A 24,632-nucleotide genomic window follows, 5' to 3' on the forward strand; every position below is an offset into this window, starting at 1 on the left:
AATGAGCCTTCAGAAATCTTAGTTTAAAACCGCCTAGTTCATTAAGAGAATATTTATTTATGGCTTTTAAATTTTCTTTCTTTTGAACTTACTTACCTGTATTCTCCCAGAAAAAGTAGCTGACCAAGGAGAACTGTTTCATCCCAAGGGGTGAAAAAAAAGAGCTAACTAGGTATGATGCCACTTTTTTTTTTTTTTTTTTAAATCCTGGAAAATGTTCCGTTAGGTTAGGTCCTGACAAAACAAGGATACAATTAGAGGAGGTTCACTCTCCTTCCTGTGCGCCCTTCGCCCTCTAGGCTCTCTGGAGCCTGTTTAAAAGGCTTACGGGCAAACAGGTGGTGCCCTCTGCTGGAATGTAACCAATAGTGTTGCTTGTCCATTATAGAAATTAGAGTCTAAAATCTTGGTAAAGAAATGAAAGTTTTCATGCTCTGCTCTAATCTATTATAGTCTGTAGTGATATCTTTTTTTTAAAGCTCAAAATGTAAAACATGAAATAATGTCAAGTAACAGAATATTCAATGTTTTAAAAGATTCATTTTTAAAACCTTAAAAAAGAGCCAATGAATTCAGTTTACATTTTAAACTATTTAATAGAGGCATTTGTTGTACACATGGTTTTAGGTTAACATAAACACAAAATTTCTCTCTGGAAACACTTAACCTGAGTTGGAAATGAATTCTGAACTGGAAAGATTTTAATTCACGAAATCATTCTCCTCAATATGTAAGTGACGCTGCCCAACTGAGGTCTCCCCAAAGTTCAGGACTCAGTCCCAGGACAGGAATGAGGGAAAACTCCCTGTAGGTCAAAAGCTCTGCTGAAGTCATAAAATTGCACTTGTGGGCCCTTAATCAGAGTGAGCTTTCTCAGACAGCCCCGGAAGGAGGTCTGGCTGCTCAGGCAGTTTTGCTTTACATCAGCTGTTTAGGAAAGAAGAGAAGATACATCTTGCTTAATTTTATTACATGGGTAGCACAATAGGAACAAAAATAATTTCATGTGGTTTCTACACTGAAGTTAGAATATTTTTCTATATAAATAGCTTCAGTGGTAGGGGAATGCATAGAAAACTTAATACACGATATTTTCAGGCATAGTTGTGACTTAAAAAGTCATAAAAGGGATCTTTATTTTATTATCATTTGTATCAATTACTTGGAACATCTAAAATGCATAATTTGAATCCAAAAATTGATGTGAGAGGATAAGACACGTTTGCCCTCTAAAATGACTGCCTGCCCCTTAAATGATTCCCCACTCTGGGCATCACTGGAGATGATCTGCCTCAGTGAAGTCATCCAGCATCACATCTGATGTTCTCTGCATCTTACCAAATGATCAAGTTATGTGTGTAGATAATTTTCCCAAGAATTCCTAGGTGTTTGAAATAGACTTACTGAAATAGTAAAGGATTTGTCACCCAAGCCATGTATTTTTTTCATCCCTATTCTGTATCCACCTGAACTAAGACTTGCCCCAGTGGCAATGCCCCTCAAAGTGAATGAGCAGAGCAGACATCATACGTACCAGGATAGCCACCGACATAAATAGGATTGTTGGTGTCGGCAGAGGTGGACTGGGTGTGTGGACTTTCAGCTCGAACTGCATTCCCATCGATAATCAGAACCACGCGATGTTTGCTTTTGTTTGCTTTAAGAGTGTGCCATTTTCCATTGCAGAGGGTATTTGGAGCTTTGGGTTCATATGTGGCTGTTATCCTGCCAGCACCGTTGTTAACATGAAACAAGAGCTAAACAAACAACAGATAGAAACAAATTATCATGGTGAATTTTTCCATATTTAAGGAACACAGTCCATTCATATAATGTTCTTGGAGTGGATAAAATCACAGCATTCTGCTAAAAAGGAGGGATAACTATGAAAACCAAAAAATGGTTTTGAAAAATAGCTGCTTAAAGGATTCTGATACTATCCTATTCCTGAAATTTCAGAATGGACAAAGACCACCTCCCTGGGAACAAGCCTGAGGCACAATCTTAGCGTTGCATCCTCAAATCAGTGCCTCATTTTCAGGACAACAGAAACTGATGGGTTTATCAAAGATGTCAGTCTTAGCAGTTGCTATGGCACCTATAAAGAAACATTTACTAACTCCCTTCTAACAAACTAAAGATGCTCTACTACAGCGCATGGTAACACAAAAAATCAGACGAGCAAAAGATGGGGTGGGGAGGGAAGAATTGTAAGTATACTGTTGTAAGGTTCTTATGCTATATGTGAAGCTACTCAATGTTATTTCAAGGTAGACTGTGACAGATTAAAAATGTATACTGTGAAGTCTTGGGCAGCCACTAAAAATAATTTTAAAAGAAAAATAATAAGCCAATAATAGAGGTAAAATATACATCAGAAATTAATTTTTTGTAGTTATTACACTTCTGATAACATTTTCGCATGTCACATAAAAATGTGCAAATGGATACAAAAAGTTTCAAGATGATTTCGAAGTATAGGTGAGGGGAAAAGTTGGCTATAAGCCACAGTGTAGCAGTACGACATGGAGGCAGTTTTGTTTCCACATGAAGATGACTTAAAGGGGAAGAGACTAAGGGCAGGAGGAGGTCAGGTGGTGACTTTCTTATATCCTCCCCACCCCCACCCTAGGATATCCTAGGGACCAAAGTCCCAGTGGAGAGTAAGTAGGGAAATGTGAGAAACAAGCTAATAAGCTGAGGGGAATCAAGAGACCTGTTCCTTGCCTTCTAGGAGGCAGCAGCTCAGGAAAAGTCAAACATTGTAGTCCCACAATACAGGGTGACCACAGTGCAGGAAAAATGGTGGCAAAACACGGTAGGTACAGAGAGGAGCTGAGAGATGCCCCAGGGCCAATGAGTGGTATATTCTTGCCTCCTTTGTCAAAGATGAGTTGATCATAGATCTGTGGATTTATTTCTGGGCTCTCTATTCTGTTCCATTGATCCATGTCTGTTTTTGTGCCAGTACCATTCTGTTTTGATTACTATAGCTTCATAGTATTGTGTGAAGTCTAGGAGGGTTATTTCCCCAGCTTTGTTCTTCTTCAATATTGCTTTGGCAATTCTAGGTCTTTTGTGATTCCATATACATTTTAGGATTGTTTGTTCTAGTTCTGTGAGAAATGTTCTGGGTAATTTGATAGGGATCACATTAAATCTGTAGATTGCCTTCAGCAGTATGGCCATTTTAACAATATTAATTCTTCCAGTCCAAGAACATGTGATATCTTTCCATTTCTTTAAGTCATCTCTAATTTCCTTAATCAGTGTTTTGTAGTTCTCCATGTATAAGTCTTTCACCTACGTGGTCAGATTTATTCCTAAGTATTTTATTTTTTGGATGCAAGTTTAAAAGGGATTGTTTATTTTCTTTGCCTGCTGTCATTGTTAGTATAAAGAAATGCAGCTGATTTCTATATGTTAATCTTGTATCCTGCTACCTTGCTGAATTCTTTTATCAGCTCTAGTAGTTTCTGTCTGGAGCTTTTAGGGTTTTCTATATATAGTATCGTATCTGCATAGAGTGACAATTTAACCTTTTCTCTTGCAATTTGGATGCCTTTTCTTTCATTTTGTTGCCTGACTGCAGTGGCCAGGACTTCCTAAACTATGTTGAATAGAAGGGATAAGAGGGAGATCATTGTTCCAGATTTTAGTGGGAAGGCTTTCAGTTTTTCACTGCTGAGTATTACACTGGCTGTGGGTGTCATGGATAGCTTTTATTATGTTGAGATGTGTTCCCACTATACCCACTTTGGTAAGAGTTTTTATCATAAATGGGTGTTGAATTTTCTCAAATGTTTTTTCTGCATCTTTTGAGATGATCATGTGGTTTCTGTCCTTTCTTTTTTTGATGTGGTATATGTATCACGTAGATTGATACGCATATGTTGAACCAATCTTGTGTCCCCGGAATGAAACCTACTTGATCATGGTGTATAATCTTTTTTATGTGCTGTTGGATTGTGTTTGATAATATTTTGTTGAGGATTTTTGCATCTATGTTCATCAGTGATACTGGCTTGTAATTTTCTTTGTAGTGTCTTTGTCTGGTTTTGGTATCAGGGTGATAGTGACTTCATAGACTGAGTTTGGGAGTATTCTCCCATCCTTAATCCTTTGGAAGAGTTTGAGAAGGACTGGTATGAGTTCTTTGTCTTCCTTTTCTTGTTTTAATTTAAGTATAGTCAGTTACACTGTGTCAATTTCTGGTGTACACCACCATACCCAAGGCATGCATATACATACATTTGTTTTCATATTCTTTTTCGTTAAAGGTTATTAGAAGATACTGAATATAATTCCCCTGTGCTATGCAGAAATTTGATTTTTATCTCTTTTTGTATATAGTGGTTAACATTTGCAAATTGCAGAACTCCCAAAGTTATTCCTTTTCTGTTTGTTTTGTAGATGAATTCATTAGTGTCCTCTTTTTTCTTTTTTAGATTTCACATATGTGTGATATCGTATGGTATTCTTGTTTCTCTTTCTGGCTTAGTTCACCTAGAATGACGATCTTCAGGTCCATCCATGTTGCTGCAAATGGCATTATTTCATTTCTCTCTCCTTCTGTGGTAAAGGAGAGTCTTGCTGGGTAGAGTATCCTAGGTTGCATCTTTTTTTCATGCAGGACTTTGAATATATCTTGCCACTCCCTCCTGGCCTGCAATGTTTGTGTGGAGAAATCAGCTCAAAGCCTTATGGGGGTTCCCGTGTAACTAACTCTTTGTTTTTCTCTTGCCTCCTTTAGAATCATTTCTGTATCTTTATCTTTGGCCATCTTAATTGTAATAAGCCTTGGTGTAGGTCTATTTGGGTTCTTCGTGTTTGGGACCCTCTGTGCTTCCTGGACTTGGGAATCTGATTTTTTTTTTTTTTTCAGGTTTGGGATTTTTCACTTACGATTTCTTCAAATACCTTTTCAGTCCTTTTCCCTGTCTTCTCCTTCTGGGATCCCTATTATGTGTATATTGGCATGCTCTGCTTTATCCCACAGTCCATTTCATTAGTTTCCACTTATTTTTCTGTCATTCTAGCTTGTCTTCTAAGCGAGATTTGTCCCTCTGCATTGTCTATGTGCTTTTGACTGCTTTTAGCTCAGCTGTCTTCTCAGCCATTGAATTTTGTGTTTAATTGGCTCCTCTTTATAGTTTCTATTCCCTTTTTATAGTATTCTCTGCCTGTATTCATAGTCTCTCTTATTTCCTTCAGTGCTTTTATCATCCCCTTTTTGAAGACTATCAAAGTGTATTTCATTTATCGTTCTTTTAAGGGGACTTCTCTTACTTTAATTAGGTTACCCTGCTGTTTCATTTTACTTACCTCTCTAGCACTATGGATTATGGAGTATCAGTTATCTACTGTGGTGTTGAAGGGCTTTTTTTTTTTTTTTTTATTAAAGAGGATGCATTCCTGTGTAGACTGTGCCTCTAATAATTTGTGAGGTCGTCTTTAGTGTGGGTGGTTGCTATGTCTTTCTTTGGTGTGTGTTGGCTGTTACCCCTTTGATTGGGGGTGTGGTCTGTGTTGTGATGATCAGAGCCTGCCCTGGTTGGTGAGCGGGGCCTTTTTTTTTTTTTTATTTCTCTGGTGATGGTTGTTTTTCTCCCTTTTTATTTCTTACTTTGTTAGTGTCCTCTCTTTTCTTCTTGGTGAGCCAGAGGTTTGTCAATTTTGTTTACTCTTTCAAAATACCAGGTCTCGGTTTGATTGATTTTTTCTGTTTTTTTTTTAATCTCTATTTTATTTATTTCCTCCATGATCTTTATTATTTCCTTCCTTTTGCTGACTTTAGGCTTTTTTGTTCTTTATCTAATTCTTTTAGGTGTAGGTTAGGTTGTTTGAGATTTTTCTTGTTTTTTGAGGAATGTCTGTTAGGATTATCTATTTTTAAATATTAACTGAACCTTTTCTCCATTCCTTGAAAGTGGATAATTGGAAGTTTGGACCTAGATATTTCTGTTTCTCAACTCCTTGGTCTCTGACACAAGGGGGAGGCTGGGGACTCTATCGAGATTAAGCACTTACCTTGCCATTAACAAGCTCTAATCCAATGGCGTCCACTTTGGTGCTGCTGATTCCCAAGAGGACACCATTTTCTGAGGAGGTGCGAAACTCCAGCGTGATGTTCAGATCTGACTGCACTTTGTAGCCTTCTTTGACTAGAACAAGCAAGGAAGCCCCCAAGTTAGTTGTGGGGCCTGGCCCAGCCCAGGAAGGTCCAGGCTCAGAAAGGCCAAGGGCTGGCGGGCTGTTTGGGCTTTGGGGCTTCTGAATGAGGTTCAAGAGACCTGGCTCCACTTTGGGAATGACTAACAAGTCACTTCCACCCGCTGCGCCTCAGCTCGCACATCTGTAAGATGAAGCCATGCTTTTAAAGAAGACATAGTCAGCTGGGCGAAACCTGAGCAAAGCTGAAGCAGGAACAGTCTCTCATCTAGAGCCACACAGGTAAAAAAGTCAAAAGGGATTTGAGCCATGTAATCCCTTCATTGTCTACCCAGGAACAGTGCACTTTATTTTCCCAGTAGCTACTTACTGGTTTTGTCATCTTTTGCTGAGTACATTAGAGTCCACGCTGGGCTTTTTTTTTTTAAGTGGTGTTTTAATTGAATTTTTCATTCAGGTGTTTAAAAAAAAAGTGACATAATAGGGGATATTAGCAATAGGAGGTAGTTGTTACTACACCTAGGGCCGAGGGAAAAATGGGAGAAGCTGGTGTTACTAGAGTTTGGAAGCACACAGTGAAGGAGAGAATCCTGCTAGTGTTTCCCCTCCCCACTCCCATCCCTAGCCTTCCACTGGAGCCTCCCTGGAAGCCCCAGGGCAAAGAAGCCCAGAAATTAGTTCCCTCTGATAGCATGACTCTGAGTGCAAACAGTATGTTAACCAGCAAATGAAGCTTCTAAAAAGGGGAGAGAATGTAAGATATGTTACAAGGGCTAGATCTAAGTCTTGAGGAGTTTAAAGCATTTTAGAGATTTAAATTACCCTACGTATAACTGATTAATATTTCAACAATCTAAATGAAGTTAACTTCTTCATCAAATTTGACTTTCATTTGGCTGACTGGTTTAGACATTTTATGTTCCGGATTTTTAATGCAAAGGCCTTTATTACCTTGGACAGTGAGAGCATGCATGCCTTGCATAAATTTGGGGAAAGTACAGATGAAACCAGCACTGCACGTTGCCCTCTGTCAGGAGCAGCACCACTCCTGGTGGGAGGCAGCTATCTGGATACCACAGGTCAGCAGGCTTTTCCACTAGAAGCTGAGAAATCAGAATACGCTGGAACAGTTAAGGAAATGTGGTCTTACTGCAACTAACTAGTTCAGTGGGTCCTGTCCTATCATATAGTTCTTGGATCCATATCATCTCAGAGTGCAGGTGAATTCCCAAGATTTCTTTCCAGCTTGTTGATAATACATACCAAGGGCTGCATATCCACTTCCTTCAAAGAAAGTTCCTTTCTGAGCTGCGGCATAGCACCTGCTGACTGCAAATGCGGACTCTGCATTGTCCTTGCCCAGCTGTTTGCCATTTACTGTCACCTCCCCAATGCAAGCAGGGATGCTGTGGGTGACCTAAGCCAAGTGACATGAGAGTAGATGAGGGTGAGAACACCAAGATGGGAAAGCACAAATTTTTCCTAACCTTCAACAAAACATTAAAATACTATCAGTTTTAAAATCTAATTGTCACAATACTTCACTGTCTAACTTAAACCTATTATAATGCAGTAAAAGAGTTTTTCTATTATAATCTACAAATAAAAATTTGCTGGAGTTTCCTGAATTGTAATAGGGTTAAGTGACTGTGGAAAAGGAAATGTAAATCTTCATTAAGTAACAGGCAGGAAGGCTAGTCAGGCTTCAAGGAGAAAACCCAACACATGATTTAGGGACATGGTTTGAAAGGTTTGCCTCTTGCAGCCAAGCCCCAGGCCCAAACAAACAGGATAATTTAAACACAAACATAAATATATTCCAAAACCACAATAAAGGCAAAATGGGCCCATGGAGAAAATGCTGCTTACATTCCCAATGTTCCTGGCCCTGTACTCAGAGGGAAGGCCTCCTAGGTACAGCCTTCCTTCCACATCCAGCGTGGTAGCATCTCCCACCGTGGTTACCATGGCAGACTCCTGGTTGTCAACCATCATGAAGCCCTTCTTTTTAAAGTACTCTGTCTTGACCTAGAGCAAAATGGAAACATGCATAATTTCTAAGGAATGTGAGAAAACTAACAGATGTTGGTTTGCAACATCTGTTCACTATAGCAGTAATAACCTGAGTGAAATCTTAAAGGATGGCTCAGGTTTTCACAGTTGGTTTGAGAGGAGGCTGAGCCTGGAGCTGGCACAGGTGAAGTGGCTCCGAAGAACATGCTCCGAGTCCTGGTTCTAAGAACACAAATGCTGCAATGTCAGCTTCAGCCAATTCTTACCACTCGTGGGCTTGATTTACTTCTAGTCAGATCGAGAATGTTTTTGGTACCTTTCATTCATTCTACCAGTGTTTGCTGAGTGCCTGCTAGGTGTCGGGCACTGAGCAAGCGAGGCCCTGGGGATATTTCAGGAAGCAGAAAAGGTCCCTGCCTGCAAGGAGGCAGATACCAGACGCAAAGCAAGCTAGGAATCAAGGGAGTAATCCCACTTCCTTGGAGTGGAGCAGACACAAGGGACAGGCGGAAGGAAACTTGGAATGAGCAATCACAAGTTTCCTGAGAGCGCACCGTGTGCCACTGGCCGTCACTGAGCAGAGCAGGGTGCGAGACCTTGGTCCGGCCCTTCCCAAGGTCAAACATGAAGTGGAGGCGGCCCTCGTGCAGCTGGAGAGCAGCGTAATCCACCTGGTTCTGGTGAGCCATGTAGTAAATCAGGCCACTGGAGGCGAATGTTCGGATTCTTAGCTGAACCGAGAGCCTGGAGGGAAACAAGAGCTCAGCCCGCAGAAAGGAATATGCTTTCACTTTTACTCTTTAAAATAACCTCAAAGAAAGAACCCATTAATTGTTCAACATTTATATTTAACATCTCAGGTCATTCATCCCTTCCTTCACTTATCTGTCTGTTCATTCAACTCATGGTAATACAGACGTCCATCTGCCAGGAACTAGTCTAGGAACAGAGGGTCAAGCAGTAAACAGAGGAAGGCCCTTCCCCAGTGAAACTAATACTAGAGACATGTCAGAGTTAAAGTTGGGTCACGGAGGGACCATTGGTTTTGTTACATAGTCAGGGAGGCAACTCTGAAAGATGGTATTTCTGAGACCCAAATGAAAGGCAGGACCTAGCCTCACAAGACTCCACAGTAAAGCCCTGCACTTTGTTTTCAGACAGTACAGAGTATGTGAAAACAAGGGCTTGAGTGTGGTGGTCAGCCAGGAATCCCCACAGGGGCCACACGTCAGGATGGAGGGAAGGTGTCCTTCCGCAGAAGGAAGGGCAGTGTCACTAAGGTGCACAGAGATGGGGACAGGGGAGCATGGCTCCATCCTTGAGGATGCAGGGGCCTGGGAGGCAGTATTTGGATTTTACTGTAAGGAAGGTGGGAGGTCACAGGAGGGTTTTAAGAAGGAGGGGTGTGCATGGCTGGATTTATATCTATAAAAGGACCTCTGATGTGAAGAACGAATCAGACAGGGCCAGGCTGCTAGCAGGAGTCCACAGAGGCCAGGCGGTGGCTCAGACCAGGGTGACTGGCGGAGTCGGGGCGGAAAGCGGAGGAGGTGAACTAAATACAAGAAGCGTTTTGGACAAAGCAGCAGCAGGACTTGCTGAAGGACTGAATTTGGAGAGTGAAGGGAACAACAACAAAAAAAAAGCTCTAGTAGGTTTGGGCTGATGCTGCCGAGGGCCCTGCAGAGATGGCACCGTGGACTTGGCCGCAGCAGGTCTCAGATGGCTGGCGAGGAGGGAGGAGAGGCGGACTGGGTGGAAAGGGGACAGAGTGGAAGGTAAGGAAAGGCAGACAGCCACGTGAGGCAACCCTTTCAAGAAGTCTTACTGTGCAGCAGAGCCGGGGTGCTGGGTGGGGTGGGGTTGGAGTCTCCTGGGAGTTTCTGTTTTAAAAGCTAGGAACTCCTAGACAGGAAGTAGGCACAGCAGTCACAAAGATTCTGGGCCCTCGCTCCGCGGAGTCTGAGCCTGTGCCTCAGCTTCCTAGTCTATAAAATGAAGAGAACACCTTCCTCACAGGGTATTTATGAGGACTAAGTTGGGGTGTGTGTGTAAAGTCCTGAGACAGTCTCTGGCACAAGTGTTCGCTCCTCTTACCCTCACTGATAGTGATGGGGGCTGGTGGTGATTCTTCCGGTGTGCTGATGGGGATTGTGTGTGAAAGAGGGAGAAATAGATGCTGCCCAGGTTCTGGAGAGGAGAGAGGTGATGGCTCCGGAGGGCAAGCAAGGGGGAAGACAAGGAGGAGACAAGAAGGAAGGAAGAGGGTTGGGGACAAAGGCGGGAGCTCTTTTTGGTGCTGGACAGATGAATAGGCTCGCTCTTCTCAAGGATGCAAGTCAGCATCTGGGCATGAAGGGAGGATGGGGTTGCAAAGAGTTTTGAGATAAGAGGAGAAGCTATTAAAAAATGTGACCATATTAGAGAAGTGTATTGGCTCCCTCTACATTCAGAGTTTGGAGGCTCCATCTGAAGTCTGTGGCCACAGCATTAAAGTCAAACCAGGTAGGAAAGAGATGCATTTCTGCAGCCCTGACCACCAGATCAAGTTCTGGCATAAATTAGGCCCAGTGTGGGTTATACCTGGGTCCTGATGGAAGAGATGAGAGGGTTAAGGGGGGTTACAAAGGAACACCTATGATAATGGCATCAGGACTACCTGGTTAAGGGGATACATTGTGTGGTGGGAGCTAGAGACAGGGGCGATGATGGTGAGAGAGCACAGGGGCTTAGAGGTCTTGATGCAGTTGAGGATCTGCTGGAGGAGGAAGAGGTCGGTTAATAGGATGCTTAAAGTAGAGATGGTGGAGGTGGCATGGATACTCCTAAGTACACAAGGGTATGACTATGGGGAGAGGGTGGCTGGGGAGGAGGGAGGAAAAGACCTCTGACAGATCGGAGCCAGGGGACCTCGAAGATCAGGTGTTGGGTAGTTGCTGAACTCATGGGGAAAGATGGCAGGAGATGCAAAGAAAAGACATTGAGCCAGGATCTGTGGTGGGGCAGTGATCTCAGAGGACCTCTTGTGGTGCAGAGCTGAAGGCATCAGCTGCAGAGGCTAGAGAGTCCCAGGAGGAGACAGGAGGGCTGTGGAGCCCTGAGGCGCATTGGCCATGAGATCCCTGGGATGTGAGCCTGCTTGACTGAAGGAAGAAGGGCACCTGGGACAGGCAGGTATGAGGGCCAGAGGGAACATGCGGAGTGGTATGGGTGTGGACCAGGAATTTTGGAAGGCACAGTGAAAGAGTCTGGGTAGACAGTTTCATCAGATCAGTGAATGCTGACTGTAGACTGGGGTTCAAGGTCCAGGTGATAGATCCATGGGCCTTGGGATTCCAGAAGGAAGAGTGATTTTAGAGACCTACGTGCTTTCCTACATGCACACAGAGAGGCAGCAACCAGCCAACATCAAGAGGAGGGCTGAACCCCGGGAACCCCCCCTCCCCGTTAACCACGTTTTATCATCTGATCTGCACAGAAGCTGCATTCCTCTCTGCCTTCTCCCTGCTGCCATTTGGTGGGAAGTTGAACATTTCATAATAAAACACGAAAAGCTTCTTCTGGAAAAGACCCATTGCTGAAAAATACCTCCTGGATTCACCTAGCAACGAGACGCCACATGAGGACTTAAGAGCAATGCCTACCTCCTTCTGACAGCCAGCTGATTAAAGGGCAGCACGAAGTGGCTGCCTTCTGTGAGGCCGAACTGGTGGGCGTTGGGGACGTACTCCGGGGCTCTGTCCACGGCACACAGTCCCTGTAAGACATGCACATGGCTCTCAGCCACCCACGGCCAGGACCCCCGCTAACAGAGCCACATTTTTCCATGAAGAAGACATCTCAGAAGCAATTGTGTCAGAGCACCTACAACGAAACATGTTTGTAGTGATGTCACCTTTTTTGGCTTTTTCAGCAATTTACTCGACATCCCATTCTCTCTCTGAGAAAGCAATTAGAGCTTTTGTTTTCCACCTCAGTCCCACTCAAGGTCACCTAAATTCCCATGAGTTTTCATCTGGCCTAAGGAGCAGAGGCCTTGCTCTGCCCTCTGTCCCCCTGAAACCCTCACTCTGGGAAGGGCCTGAGGATGTCTGCGGCTTCAGGAGCAGCTAGAGCACTAACACCAGGAAACTAAATGCCCACAGGTGACGGGCTGAGCTGGCTCCTCCTGGACAGGAGCAAGGTGCAGCCAGGAGGAGCTGGGCTGGAGGGGCGGGTCACCTGGTTCCAGACAACATGAGGCCTCAGACCCAGTTTTCCAGCTTGAGTGGACAGATGCTACCAAGACAAGGGTCCTGAACTCAAAGATGGGTCCTGCTTGGAAGGTGCTGCTTTTGCGTGACTATGCCATAAATATCTAAATAATTGGAGGGCACACTTTCAACTAAGAAAACAAAGAGATCAGAAAAAGGGGAAAAAAACTGAAAATTAACAATGTCTGCTGTTAAAATTATTTGGTCAACACTGGCCTTTTCTAGATGAATTAAGTTTTTTTTCAAAGCAACAATGATATGCACAATGGCTTACATAAATACTCAATCTCACGTCTCTATAAATCCACAGTGATAATCTTTATAGAGACTTTGTCCCAAAGTTTGCTGTATGGCAGCCATGAGGCGCCCGAGCATTGCAGCGAGCAGTCGGGATGCTGTGCCATGCCCCTGCAAGGTGTCTCTGCCCCGCTTCTCATCACAGTGATGAGCCCGGGACTCTTCCCAGGCTCCTCTGGAAAGTGGTTTCCAGCTGGTTCTCCCAGCCAAGGGAAGGCAGTGCTAGGAGGCTGGAGGTTGAATGGGAGAAGCCAAGTGTTTCTCCCTCCCTCCTGCCCCCCTGGCAGGGCCTGTCTTCCCTGTGCTCCAGTGCCCACCTGGAGACCCTCTCTGCTCAGACCCTGGGCAGCCCGGCTCCTGGGCCAGGTAGCACCCCTCTCCCCCCGCATCATGGCTCCAGTGTGCTCCTGCAGCTTGCCCAACACCTTTCTAATGGGGCCCCCATTTTCTTTTCCTCTGGGTGGTGCTCCTTTTTTCCTCCTGGACCTGAATTATATAGTTAGAGCAAGCCTTTCTTACTGGACTTGGTAAAGGCTGGGGCTCTGGCGGGAGTTCACCATCCTCTTCATGAAGAACCAGCTTCGGCCTTTCTGAGAGCAAGCAGGTGTCCAAGTCCACTTGCTCATAGCCAGTGGCACTAGTGAAATCCAAAAGTCTAGGTGCAAAGTGTTTCCAAAATTAATGAAGATATTACAGGCCAACACATGAACCAAGGTTATTTGATTATTGAAAATATAAAATCCATTAAAAATATTAATACTTTCAGAGTAACCAAATTGACCATCTACTACAGTAACTAGAAGTCCTTATAATCCTACCTTATGTAATCTCCTGATTCTTCTGCCTGAAATGGTAGCCCCCGACCCCCCCTCCTTCAGCCCCCAGCCCATCCCGTGTCCACCTGGCCATTCCCAAGTGTCCCTCAGGAGTCAGCTCAGATGCTGTCACCTCCTCCCACAGCCTTGGTCAGGTTGCCTCAGGGCGAGATTCCGGCTCTGGCTCTCGGTGCTGCACAGTGGCCTCAGTGGAACACTGACTTCTTTCTCAGAGGTTTCCCTTTGTCAGGAAGTCATGAACTACGCTTGTCCTAAGTCCCTTTATTCTACAACATGTCCCCTGTCCGTCCCTTGTTGGCATTTTCTGAGGATGTGGCTGTGAACAGCACATAGACATTTCTGCCCTGTCAGATTCCCAGCCTCAAGGCTTTCAGGAGCAGAAGATGCTTAATTAATAAACAGACAACTGGATGAATAAATGTTATCAACTGCACAGATAACTGAGCCAAGGCTCTGGCATCATCATTGTGTTGAAACCCAAGATGATGTTCTATTTTTTTAAATGTCAAGGACTCCTAAGAGGTTCCTGTACAAAGGACACTACGACTGTAAAACATCTAAGTCCTTGCTCAAGGTCACAGGCGAGAGGGGGGATCCTCAATCTCCTGACACTTGACTCACGTCCAGTTTCTCCTGTGCAGATCCTGCTCCCGCGACCCCAGGTCAGAGCACAGCTTGTCTGCCCCAGCATGCTGACCACAGGCAGAGGGGGAGTGAGGAAATAAATGTCCGTGGGCACGTGTGCTGCCCTTCCTTGTGGTCAGCTCCACATGGGAGTTTTTGGAAGATACAATTATTTCAGGAGAAGCCACTAAAAACCTGAAGCTGCAAGTAGCCTAGTAAAGTCTCCTTTAAAGCAGTGAGCTCAAGACAGAACGAATCATAAAGTGCATCTTGAACCATAAAATCAGGTTGCAGATTGGTGTCAGTACTTGGCATTAGGAGAGCAGGAAGGGCAGAACCACACCGAGAGCACAGGCACACTTACTCCATGTTCCAGATCAGGTTTCGGATGCAGCCATGGAATGAGCTTCTCATCTTGAGCATGGGGGTCCCCTCGCCTGCTGGAACCCCCCCGATGTAGAGGTTGGACACGTTTATTGTCCTGCCTTCTGCTGCTGGGCCCAACTTCATTTCTACAGGAGTTGTCTCATCCAGTTGTACAGTGATAATTCTAAAAGGTTAAAGGAGAAAATAAGTTTTTAAATGTAAGGAAACACTAACTGTCCGCTTTATTATGTAATTCCAGTGAATTCTTGCTGAATAATAAAGAGGTTCCTGAAGATAAAATTTAACATGACATTTAACGTGTGTGTGAATAAAAAGGTGATTCATGAAAATTAAAACTTAGGCTGAACATTCTCCAAAAGTGAATGGAATGTGATTAAGTATTATTGAGTTCAACTGCTTTTTGGAGAGTATCTTTTACTTCTTTACCTGACAAAATACCCATGTGTGCTTTTTAAAACAGTTGGTCTGTAGGTTTAGAAGGAAATATATAGGAATGTTGAGATAATACTATTTACTATTTCACTGTTTACACTTTACTGTTAACTATGCTATTTACTGTTTCACCATTCGTTATTTTATATATATATATGTAAAATATAAACATCCATCACTATATGTATATTACCATATATAGTATTAGTAAATAGTATACATATTTATATATAGTGTGTATATATAGTATATAGCATAGTATATATATATATATATATATATACACTATTTACTAATATTATAATACTATTTGACACGGAATTATTCCAACAAAAATAAAATTTATGCTGGGCCCAGAAAATGGCAGGGTTAAGATTGTTCATTTATGAAAATTCTGCAAATATTGCAAAGCAGATTTCCAAGGAGGTGTCTACCAAGCTTCTAGAATTGTCTTGGAACTACAAAAACCGAATGCTAATGACATCATACTAATTATGCCAGTCATCTCACTGCAGAGAGCACCAAACAAGCCTCCTACTGGGGCGCCTTCATACCTCCCGCTCCTTATCAAGGAGATGGAATGCTCTTGGCCGTCACCGAACGTGCCCGTGGGGGCATGCAGGAGAGCTCTTCTCAGGCTGGTTCCGTCCCCAGGATTAACATGCACTTCAATGTGGCCTTCAATTAGCATGATGGAAAGGAAGGGCTGGGAAGACTGCACAGAGAATTCCCATAGAAAAGACATTACTGTGTGATTTAAAGTAGTATCATCTTATGAAGTTCATGTGGGAATATTAGCACCAAGGAAGCAATTTCTTAAGAATATCACCACCTAATATGACTGTTTTAACCTTTGTATGTTACTTTCTAATCTGCTTTATATAGAGTTTACATTCTGCATTATTGCTACTGTCACTACCCATATCAAAGGTTTCCATTCCTAGACAGTCTTCATACTTACTATATATTGCTGCATTCTGTACTAACAACTAGTCACACTGTAAGTCACTGATCTATTTCTCTTTTCCCCCAGTTTTGTTCAGATGTAATTGACATATAACATTGTATTAGTTTTGGGTATACAACATAACCATTGTACATTTATAAATACTGCAAAATGATCACCACAATAAGTTTAGCAAACATCCATCACCTCACATAGTTAGGCAAGATTTTTTTCCTTGTGATGAGAACTTCTAAGATTCTCTTACTCTCAGCATCTTTCAAAAATACAATATGGTATTGTTACTATAGTCATCAGGCTATACATTACACCCCCAGAACTTATCTCACAACTGGAAATTTGTACCTTTTGATCCCCTTCACCCACTTCCCTCCCATCTCCCCGCCCCTGCTCTGGCAACCACCAGTCTGTTCTGTTTCTATGAGTTTGATTTTTTTAAGATTCCACATATAAATGAGATCATACAGTATTTGTCTTTCTCTGTTTGACTTGTTTCACTTAACATAATAATACCTTCAAGGTTCATACATGTTGTTGCAAATGGTAGGAATGCCTTCTCTTTTATGGCTGAAAAATATTCCACTGTATATCTTCTTTATTCATTTGTCTATTGATAGACATTCAGTTTGTTTCCATGTCTTGACCACTGTAAATAATGTTGCAATAAACAGAAGGGTGCAGGTATCTCCTCAAGATAGTGATTTCATTTCTTTCAAATATACACCCAGAAGTGGAGCTGTTGGATCATATAGTTCTGTTTTTAATTTTTTGAGAAACCTCCATACTGTTTTCCATAGTGGCTGCACCAATTTACATCCTACCCACAGAACACAGGGGTCCTCTTTCCTTATCCTCATGAGCACTTGTTATTTCTCGTCTTTTTGATGGCAGTCATGCTCCCTGGTGTGAGGTAGGATCTCATTGTGGGATCTAGTCCTTCATTGTTAAAAATTTAGGTCGTTTCTAATTTTTATTACCACACATAGTGAACATTTTATTTTATTTCTTTTGCCTGTGAAATTGTTTCTAAGATTTCTAAACATGGGATTAAAGAGTTGAAGGTTTGAAAATGTTTAAAGCTCCTAATACTTTTTGCTATCCTGAGAGAGGTCCACCGGCAGAATTGAAATGGGAGTGTTTCACACAGCCTTGCCAGCACTGGATTACACTGTTCCTTTTTGCTGACTTAGTAGCAGATGCTGATTTACTGGAGGTCCTCTTAAGATTGACAGAGGAAAACAGTTGATGGTTCCTCAAGAATTTAAATGGAGAATTCCCATATGACCCAGCAATTCTACACCGAGGTATAATACCCAAAAGAACTGAAAACAGGTGCTCCAACAGATCCTCGTATGCAGATGTTCACAGCAACATTATGCATGACAGTCAGAACGTAGAAACAACCCCAAATGTCCACAAATTACGCTGTGTATACTGTGCAGTATCATTCGGCCGTGAAAAAGGACAGACTATGCATGCTACGGTGTGGATGGGCCTTGAAAACATGCTATGTGAAAGACACAAAAGATCACATGTATGAGTCCGTTTATATGAGATACACAGAATCGGTAAAGTCACTCCTAGATAGAGAAAGAAGACTGGTGGTCGCAGGGGTTGGGGAAAGTGGCGGTGGGGGGAGTGACTGCTTAACGGGCAGAGGCTTTCACTGTGGGTGAAGGAAATGTTTTGGAACTAGGTAGAGAAGGTGGCCTCACAACATTGGAAAGCACTAAATGCCACTGAAAATTTCACTTAAAATTTACACAACATGAGAGTAACCTGTTTTATCTCAACTTGAAAAAAATACTGGTGGAGCCAGTAAACCAAGCTGCCGTTGGTAGACCTCTATAGAGTCTGCAGGTTGGTGTTCCAGGCCAGGCTCTGCAATAGCAGCTGCATGGCCTTGTGCAGCAGGTTCACCAGGCTCCCTGAAGCCCTTTCTCCCTCAGCAGAATGGAGGAAGGCACCTTCACCCTGAAGTGTGGCTGTGACACCACACGGCAGTGTCTGTAAAGCATCTTGCACAGCAGAGAGTAGTGCTCTGAATTGCAGATGCGTGGCTTGTACTTCATTAAGACCACTGTATGTAGCCATCTGTACATCTTACAGTAATGTAATATATAACGTTTGAGCAGAGAAAAGGGTCAGTATCACTATGCTGTTAGAATTAGAAGCAGACAGCAAGTGTTCTTAGTAGCTGGACAAGAAAGATGGACAAAGATGATTCATAAGGGAAGGACACTCAGCAGTAATTATTAAAAATGCACACCCATAAACAATGAGGCACACAGCTAGAGTAAATGCTACAACTAGGTCATCTTCCATCCAGCGTTTCCTGAAGCCATTTCCTTCCTGAGCTCCTGGTTCCCGAGCCTTTGAGCCACTTACCCCAGGGGCCTGCCGACGGCCCTGCTTCTCCCCATGCTGGCCCAGGGCAGCCAGGATGATGCCGCTGCTGTTCTTGGTGGCAAATGTTGCCAACAGTTCCGACTCTGGTGACAAAGACTTGGGTGGCAATTCCATGTAGCCGCCTTTCAAGAAGCTAACGCTTCGGACAGGCTGGTCACAAAGGAAACGAGAAAGCAAGTAAGTAAAATGGTCTCCCACACCGGAGGCTGCGGTCGTTTCCCCGCCGTCTCTTGTCTGTTCACCCCCCACCCTATTTTGGAACCTGTTACCTTATTATGTTGGTTAATCAGTAAGCATTTGTAGAAACCCATCCCAGTATTAATAAAACACTTCCCACCTCCAGTGTACAGCCTTTTCTCACTCCATAGGAATTTCTGAGTAAATCAAAGGTCGATCTGGATATTTCCAGGTTTTTGATACAGCCCACATAGCTTTTGCTGGTGACACCTTTCCTATACAGAAGGACATGAGAACAGCAACAACATTTGGATTTTGTTCCAGTTTTGAAAGAAGAAATAAAAACAGACCTATAAATAAGGAAGATCTCTTTCCATGTGTCACTGCAGAAGTGTCTAGGCCTCTAAGAAGGAGTTCTCTATGCTGAGAACTTCAGGTCGAACAAGTGCTCTCCTTACCAAATTTAGTGAGCCTGACCACCTAGATGGCTACCGAGATAAAAGTGTCTTTAATATTTTAAGGGCAACTATTATAGTCATTACAATTGAAATATACTCACTAAAACACAGGCCAATTATGAGAAAGACAGTGCACTGCCATAAGAAAATTATAGCACATCAATTATATAATCTAGTTTCCACATAAAGCAGACATTCACTTCCCATGAGGACTAGTGTGGGCAGGGTTATTTCCTAGGATCACATGACAAGAGGAGTCATCTTGTCCACACCACTTCGTCCTGAAGGAACGAACTGCATTTAGTGAAGTCTGCGAGTATCCACAACCCTGTTTCTTTGATTCTAAGTCAATATAATATTTTTCTCAACAGAATATGCCACACTGCTGGCTGAGGTGAGGCTGTAATGTGGTCAGGCTCCCATTTTTGAATTATGGAGATCACTGAACATCTGGTTACACCCTGAAGCATCAGCTAGTGACAGGAGAACTTTGCAGGAATATGGTTTCCTGCTAGAGGCGCATCTCTTTTTTCTGTGTTCAGCAATGAGCTGTGGACCATTAAGAAACTACATGATTTAGGGCAAATTTCAACCTTTCTGAATCTCAGTTTCTTCCACTGTAAGTGAGGAGTCTGGCCTTGATGCCCAAGACCCTTCTATCATGAAAGTCTGTCATCTGAGAGGTCTTCCTAGACGAGGGAGTCTGTCCTTTTCCCCAGGCTCTGCACCGCGTGCCACTGCGGTGAGGCACAGACAGGCGAGACACAGCCTGTAACTCCAGGCGTGTCCCCGATGCCGCCACGTCAGGGAATGACATCTGGAATCGGGGACTAGGAGGCAGGCTTCCAGTCCTGGCTCTGCCTTGGCGGAGGGTTGAGACCTGGGCAGCTCTCCTGAAGTTCAGGTGAGCTCCTTTCCAAGACCGAGGTGGTGACTGGTTATAAACCACACTCCTCAGAACTCCCAGAATTCCTGGCAGAGCAAGGGGTACATCAGGAAGTGGGTTCTGGACTACTCAACCTCTAGTTACTGGAGTGGCTGCACTTCTGTTTATGAACTCAGCTTGAAGGTGAGGTATTGCTACAAACCTGCATTTGAAAACCACTGGGCTGAGTGACTCAGTCTGGACGCCTGGTGACCTCCCCCCCCCCCCCCCCCCGGAGGCTACGTGGCCTTGACTGCTGGCCATGTGTGCTTTTTTCTTTTTTTTTAATGGTGTGAAAGAAACCTAGAGCTTAATTTGTCCCCAATCCAGAATTACAAAACTGAGGACAATCAACCACAGAAAGTCTGTGTAAATTATTAAAGTCCCAAAGCTGAACGTGAACATGCATCTCTCCTCTGTCTTTCCTCCAGCTTGCTGGTGCTGGTCTCTCAGCTTTCACATACAAATCAGTCATTCCAGTCACATGAAGAGGGAATCCAGGTAAGTCTGTACAAAGCACCAGTTTTTTTTTTTTTTCTGCCAAAGAGATGATACTACTCTGGAATGTCTGGACAGGAGAATGATGTGTGATGGAAAGTGGGGTCTCCACACAGTGCACAGTAGCAATTTTTAGATGTTCTAAGGGCAATAAATAGAAAATCATAAATTTTACTGCAAAAGGCTTTCTTTACGGCCCAGTTATATGGCATGTTACTCAGAACAGAATGTTGTGGGTTAAACTGTGTCCTCCCACAACGCGCTGAAGTCCCTCCCCAGTACCAGGGAGTGTGACCTTGTTTGGAGGTAGGGTCTCTGCAGTTGTTACCAAGTTAAGATGAGGTCGTCAGGGTGGGTCCTGATGCAGTGTGACTTGTGTCCTTACAGAAAGGGGAAACTGGGACACAGACAGACACACAGACGGAGGGAGGACGGTGTGTCCACACGGACACACCGCCATCTACAAGCTGAGCAGCGCCTGCAGCTGCCAGAAGCTTGGAGACAAGCATGGGACAGATTCTTTCTCACAGCCCTCTGAAGGAAGCAGCTTAGTGGACACTGACTTTGGAACTGTAGCCTCCAGAGCTGTGAGAGAACACATTTCTGATGTTTAAACTGCCTGGTTTGTGGGACCTTGTTATGGAAACTACGACGGTTTGTAATTAGGGGCATGGAAAGCCCGCAGTGTGGTATCCTACCTCACAACTCTTGACCTAGGTAATCCACCCACGTAAATTGGATCCTTATCGAGACGATTGAGGTCAGAAGATGCTCCTGGAGTCTCCCCTTGCTTGGTTTCTTTATAGCCAAGGTTCTGTGCGTCAGTAACTGCTAGGAGTCCTAGAGGAGATGGAAGGAATAGTTAAGAAAGTGAAAATCACTTTCTGCAGTAGAAAACACAGACTTCTGCTAACAGAGCTCAGTTACAAAGACATAATCTTTTACATTCTGCAAATTTGACCAGGGAGTGCTCTTAACTGTTAAAGGACAAATGAAAATCTCTGTACAAAAGTCAGTAAATCCAGAATACACGTGCTAAATGGTAGCAGGGTGTGTGTGAAAGAAAATAGACTCAATTTGATCCCTGATTCCACTGTAGCATTTAAGGTTAAGTAATGCCCTTGGAAACCACAGACACACAGAATTACAACATTCCTCCAGCAAGATGTGAATTCTGGTCCTTGGTATTCCAAAGAAAAGAGTGGCTTCTGATTAGAATATCATTCAAGAATACCCAGCAAGCTAAAGTAAAAAAAGACTGCTGACTCTGGAAAAGATTTCTGTTCCTATGAGGGCAGTGGACATTCTGTGCATCCGTCTGTGCACTTACCTTGCTTTCTGTTTCGCTGGAAGGCAATTTTGTACCAGGTTCCATTATTATAGCGTCTGTCTGTAATAAGAGCGAGAGGCCCCGAACCCAGGTCAACGGTAACTCTAACTCTGCCTTGAATCAGCTCGAGGGATAAAAAGTCTTTCTGTAAAGAAGAGAAAATAGTTGTCCATTGTTATCACAAGATTCCCTTTCTTTTCAAGTCAGGGATGGCGGAAACCTCCTACAGTCAGACTGAGAGAACGTGATCTGGCCCAGCAGTCAGAGGCCTATGCTCTGAAGTTACATGTGTCCACAGAGGCTTGCTGGAATAGTACTTAGACATACATGAGATAAACTCACAGTTAACAAAATCTACAGTGCAGTAAGACAAGTGGGATCTCTGTATCTTTTTCATTTAGACTGAGAAATGGGCCAGTTGTAGAAATAAAACTGGAAGACTGAGAAAAAGCACCAGCACATAAGAATAAGAACGTGAACTTCCAGGGATAGGATTCAGATAAGGCCACATGGTTAGAGTAAGTAAAACAAAACATCTTACTTCAGCTCAAAACTTAATAACAAATGTTTAATTGATACCTATAATAACAGGAAGGCTGTTTTCTACTTGAAGTTCTTCTGTATTTTCCAGAGGTCTTCAATGAATTTGTATTAATAAAATAAATAATTTAACATGGGGAAATAGTGTGGCATATGTTTGTATGTATTATGTTAGGATATGCGCATAAATTCACTAAACATAAATATCCCCACAGTAACCCAACTGTACGTACACCGCAGGGCCCAGTGCCCCGCAGAGATTCTTACGGTGCCATCTGAAGCCAGGTAGAGAAGCAGCCCATTCGGTGAAAAGGTGCTGAAAAGCATAATTATCTGAGTCACAGTAGCCCGGAGCATCTTCTCCACGACAGAGTACCCGCTCCCATCAAAGTGGAAGGACGCGTCTTCATTCTGGGGGCTGCAAGCAGAGCAGGGGAAATACAGGCCATTCTCAGGAAGGCAGTTAAGGAGAACACATGGTGTATTTACCGAGTTCTCCCTCACAGCAGCCGTGGTGGAGCGGCCATTTCCATCATTTGATAACAAGTGTTAAGTCATAATGTCTGAAAACACGCTCCCTGTGAGATTGCGCAAGGCAAGCACCCAGTTGCTTTACAAGGAAAAGAAAGGTAACGTAGCCAGTGTAAACTTCATTAGAAAGACATTTCCTCAAAAGACGGATCACTACTATGAATGCTTCCACTTAGCAGCCAGGTTTTGTTTGTTCAAATTTCCTTTAACGTGACTTTGAGGTTCCTTAATAGCTAGCTTCTTTATTGTCCTTTCTTACTTCCAGTGCTTTCAGAATAATTTTTATATTGGTATTTATCACCTTCTGCTGGTTTTAACTAATACATCAGCTAAGCTGGACGAATGATGGAAAACAAATATATACCAATGCAACAGGAGGATCATTTTACAAAAAGATAATTAACAAACAGTCTGTAAGATGAGCTTACAACACAGGTATGTACTGTGGACCCCAGCACTTCTCAGGTAAGTGTTTTCCAGTTTTCCCCACACCTCAAAAGGCTGACTTGATTTTCTCTTCAAGTACAAAGTAACTTCATCTGGAACATTATGTTTAAAAAGTACTTTTCTGGAATACCATAGGCCTTGAAAATGAAACTTGGATTTTAGGGGGGTATTATGCATTTGTACTTTTCCCAGTTGAACATGTAATAACCAGACTCTGTGCCAAATCTCTAAGCAGAGACAGAATAACCCAAAAATGAAATTTTTTCCACTAACAAAACAAAACAAAATATAGCAGTGCTTTGTAAAACCTGAGGTTTCAAATTTATAGCTTCCTCTAGGCCTGCTTTTTCTAAAAATTTCTGTCTTGAGATCTCTTATAAGGAAGTATAACTTAAATGCAGTCTGCATACACAAACTAGGGCCTAATTCTCCATTATTTAATTCTTAAATCCTTGGCCTCCTAGAAACTTGCCCCCATTGCTCTCTCTCTTGGCTGACCAGTTTCACGTGGCTGAGGACTCAGACTCTAGAACGAGACTGCTGGGGTTCAAATCCCATCTCTCCAACTTACTAGCTGTGTGACCTCGGAAAAGTTACCTAACCTCTCTGTGCTTCATTCCCTTCATCTATAAGATAAGGACAGAGATAGAACCTCTCTGGAAAGTCTGTACTTGATTTAATACATGTAAAGTTCTTTAAACAGTGCCTGGGGCACAGCAAATGTGCACTCCGTTTTTGGCGTGGATTATTCTGCTGCACTCAGAGGTCCTCAGTAGGGTCTCATTTTCCTACTAAAACCTGAGCCTCAAAGATTAAATTTCTTGTCCAAGAACACAACCAAGAAAATGATGAAGCCAGGTTTCAAACAGAATTCCAGAAATCTGTTTTGTCCCACTGTACATGCCCCTCCCCCCCCCGAGCTCATGAGTTTTCTGTTCTCAGGAACGTGGGATGTTTGCTTCCCTACTTCAGCAGGGCCTGCCCTAGTGAGATGGCCACCGAGGGGGATGAATGCAAATAACGCAACGACTGAAGGCAGTTCTCCTGAGAAGGCTCACATCCCCAGGGTCAGCGATATATTACTGGGGCTTGTCCCCTTGCGGATCAGGCTCCCCTTCTAAAACATGAGGCCCACGTGCTTGCTTCTCCAGTCAGCCCAGATACCTTTGTCCAGCTGGGCCACAGGAAGGCAGCTCCAGGCCCCTGCCTGAGTAAGAGGTCAGGACGAATGACAGCAGGGTCCACCACAGCACCTCACGGATGGCTCCCCTCTAGTGCCCAGCAGTTACAGGGGGAGCCCTGCAGTCGGCAGGCCTGGCAGGTGCCGTCCCTCCCAGCTC

At 43.5% G+C, this 24,632-nt stretch overlaps 1 protein-coding gene across 3 annotated transcripts in view; it reads right to left on the bottom strand.

Moving 5' to 3' along the window:
- Positions 1-576: 576 nt before the first annotated feature.
- The window catches only part of LAMA1 (laminin subunit alpha 1), a 145,531-nt gene continuing 121,475 nt past the window's right edge, over positions 577-24,632 (bottom strand). For all 3 annotated transcript variants that reach the window (XM_064481602.1, XM_031439158.2, XM_031439157.2), the window contains 15 exons: positions 22,582-22,732; positions 21,775-21,919; positions 21,143-21,284; positions 18,724-18,838; positions 18,366-18,536; positions 15,568-15,728; positions 14,559-14,744; positions 13,254-13,389; positions 11,829-11,941; positions 8,739-8,928; positions 8,041-8,199; positions 7,435-7,588; positions 6,031-6,164; positions 1,535-1,757; positions 577-927 (listed from right to left, as the gene is read on the bottom strand). In XM_064481602.1, coding sequence (XP_064337672.1) covers positions 767-927; positions 1,535-1,757; positions 6,031-6,164; positions 7,435-7,588; positions 8,041-8,199; positions 8,739-8,928; positions 11,829-11,941; positions 13,254-13,389; positions 14,559-14,744; positions 15,568-15,728; positions 18,366-18,536; positions 18,724-18,838; positions 21,143-21,284; positions 21,775-21,919; positions 22,582-22,732 — 2,341 coding nt within the window. In that variant the 3' untranslated portion in view covers positions 577-766. The remainder of the gene's footprint in view (positions 928-1,534; positions 1,758-6,030; positions 6,165-7,434; positions 7,589-8,040; positions 8,200-8,738; positions 8,929-11,828; positions 11,942-13,253; positions 13,390-14,558; positions 14,745-15,567; positions 15,729-18,365; positions 18,537-18,723; positions 18,839-21,142; positions 21,285-21,774; positions 21,920-22,581; positions 22,733-24,632) is intronic.

The sequence above is a fragment of the Camelus dromedarius genome, chromosome 32 (genome assembly GCF_036321535.1).
Source record: "Camelus dromedarius isolate mCamDro1 chromosome 32, mCamDro1.pat, whole genome shotgun sequence".
NCBI classification, from domain to species: Eukaryota; Metazoa; Chordata; class Mammalia; order Artiodactyla; family Camelidae; genus Camelus; species Camelus dromedarius.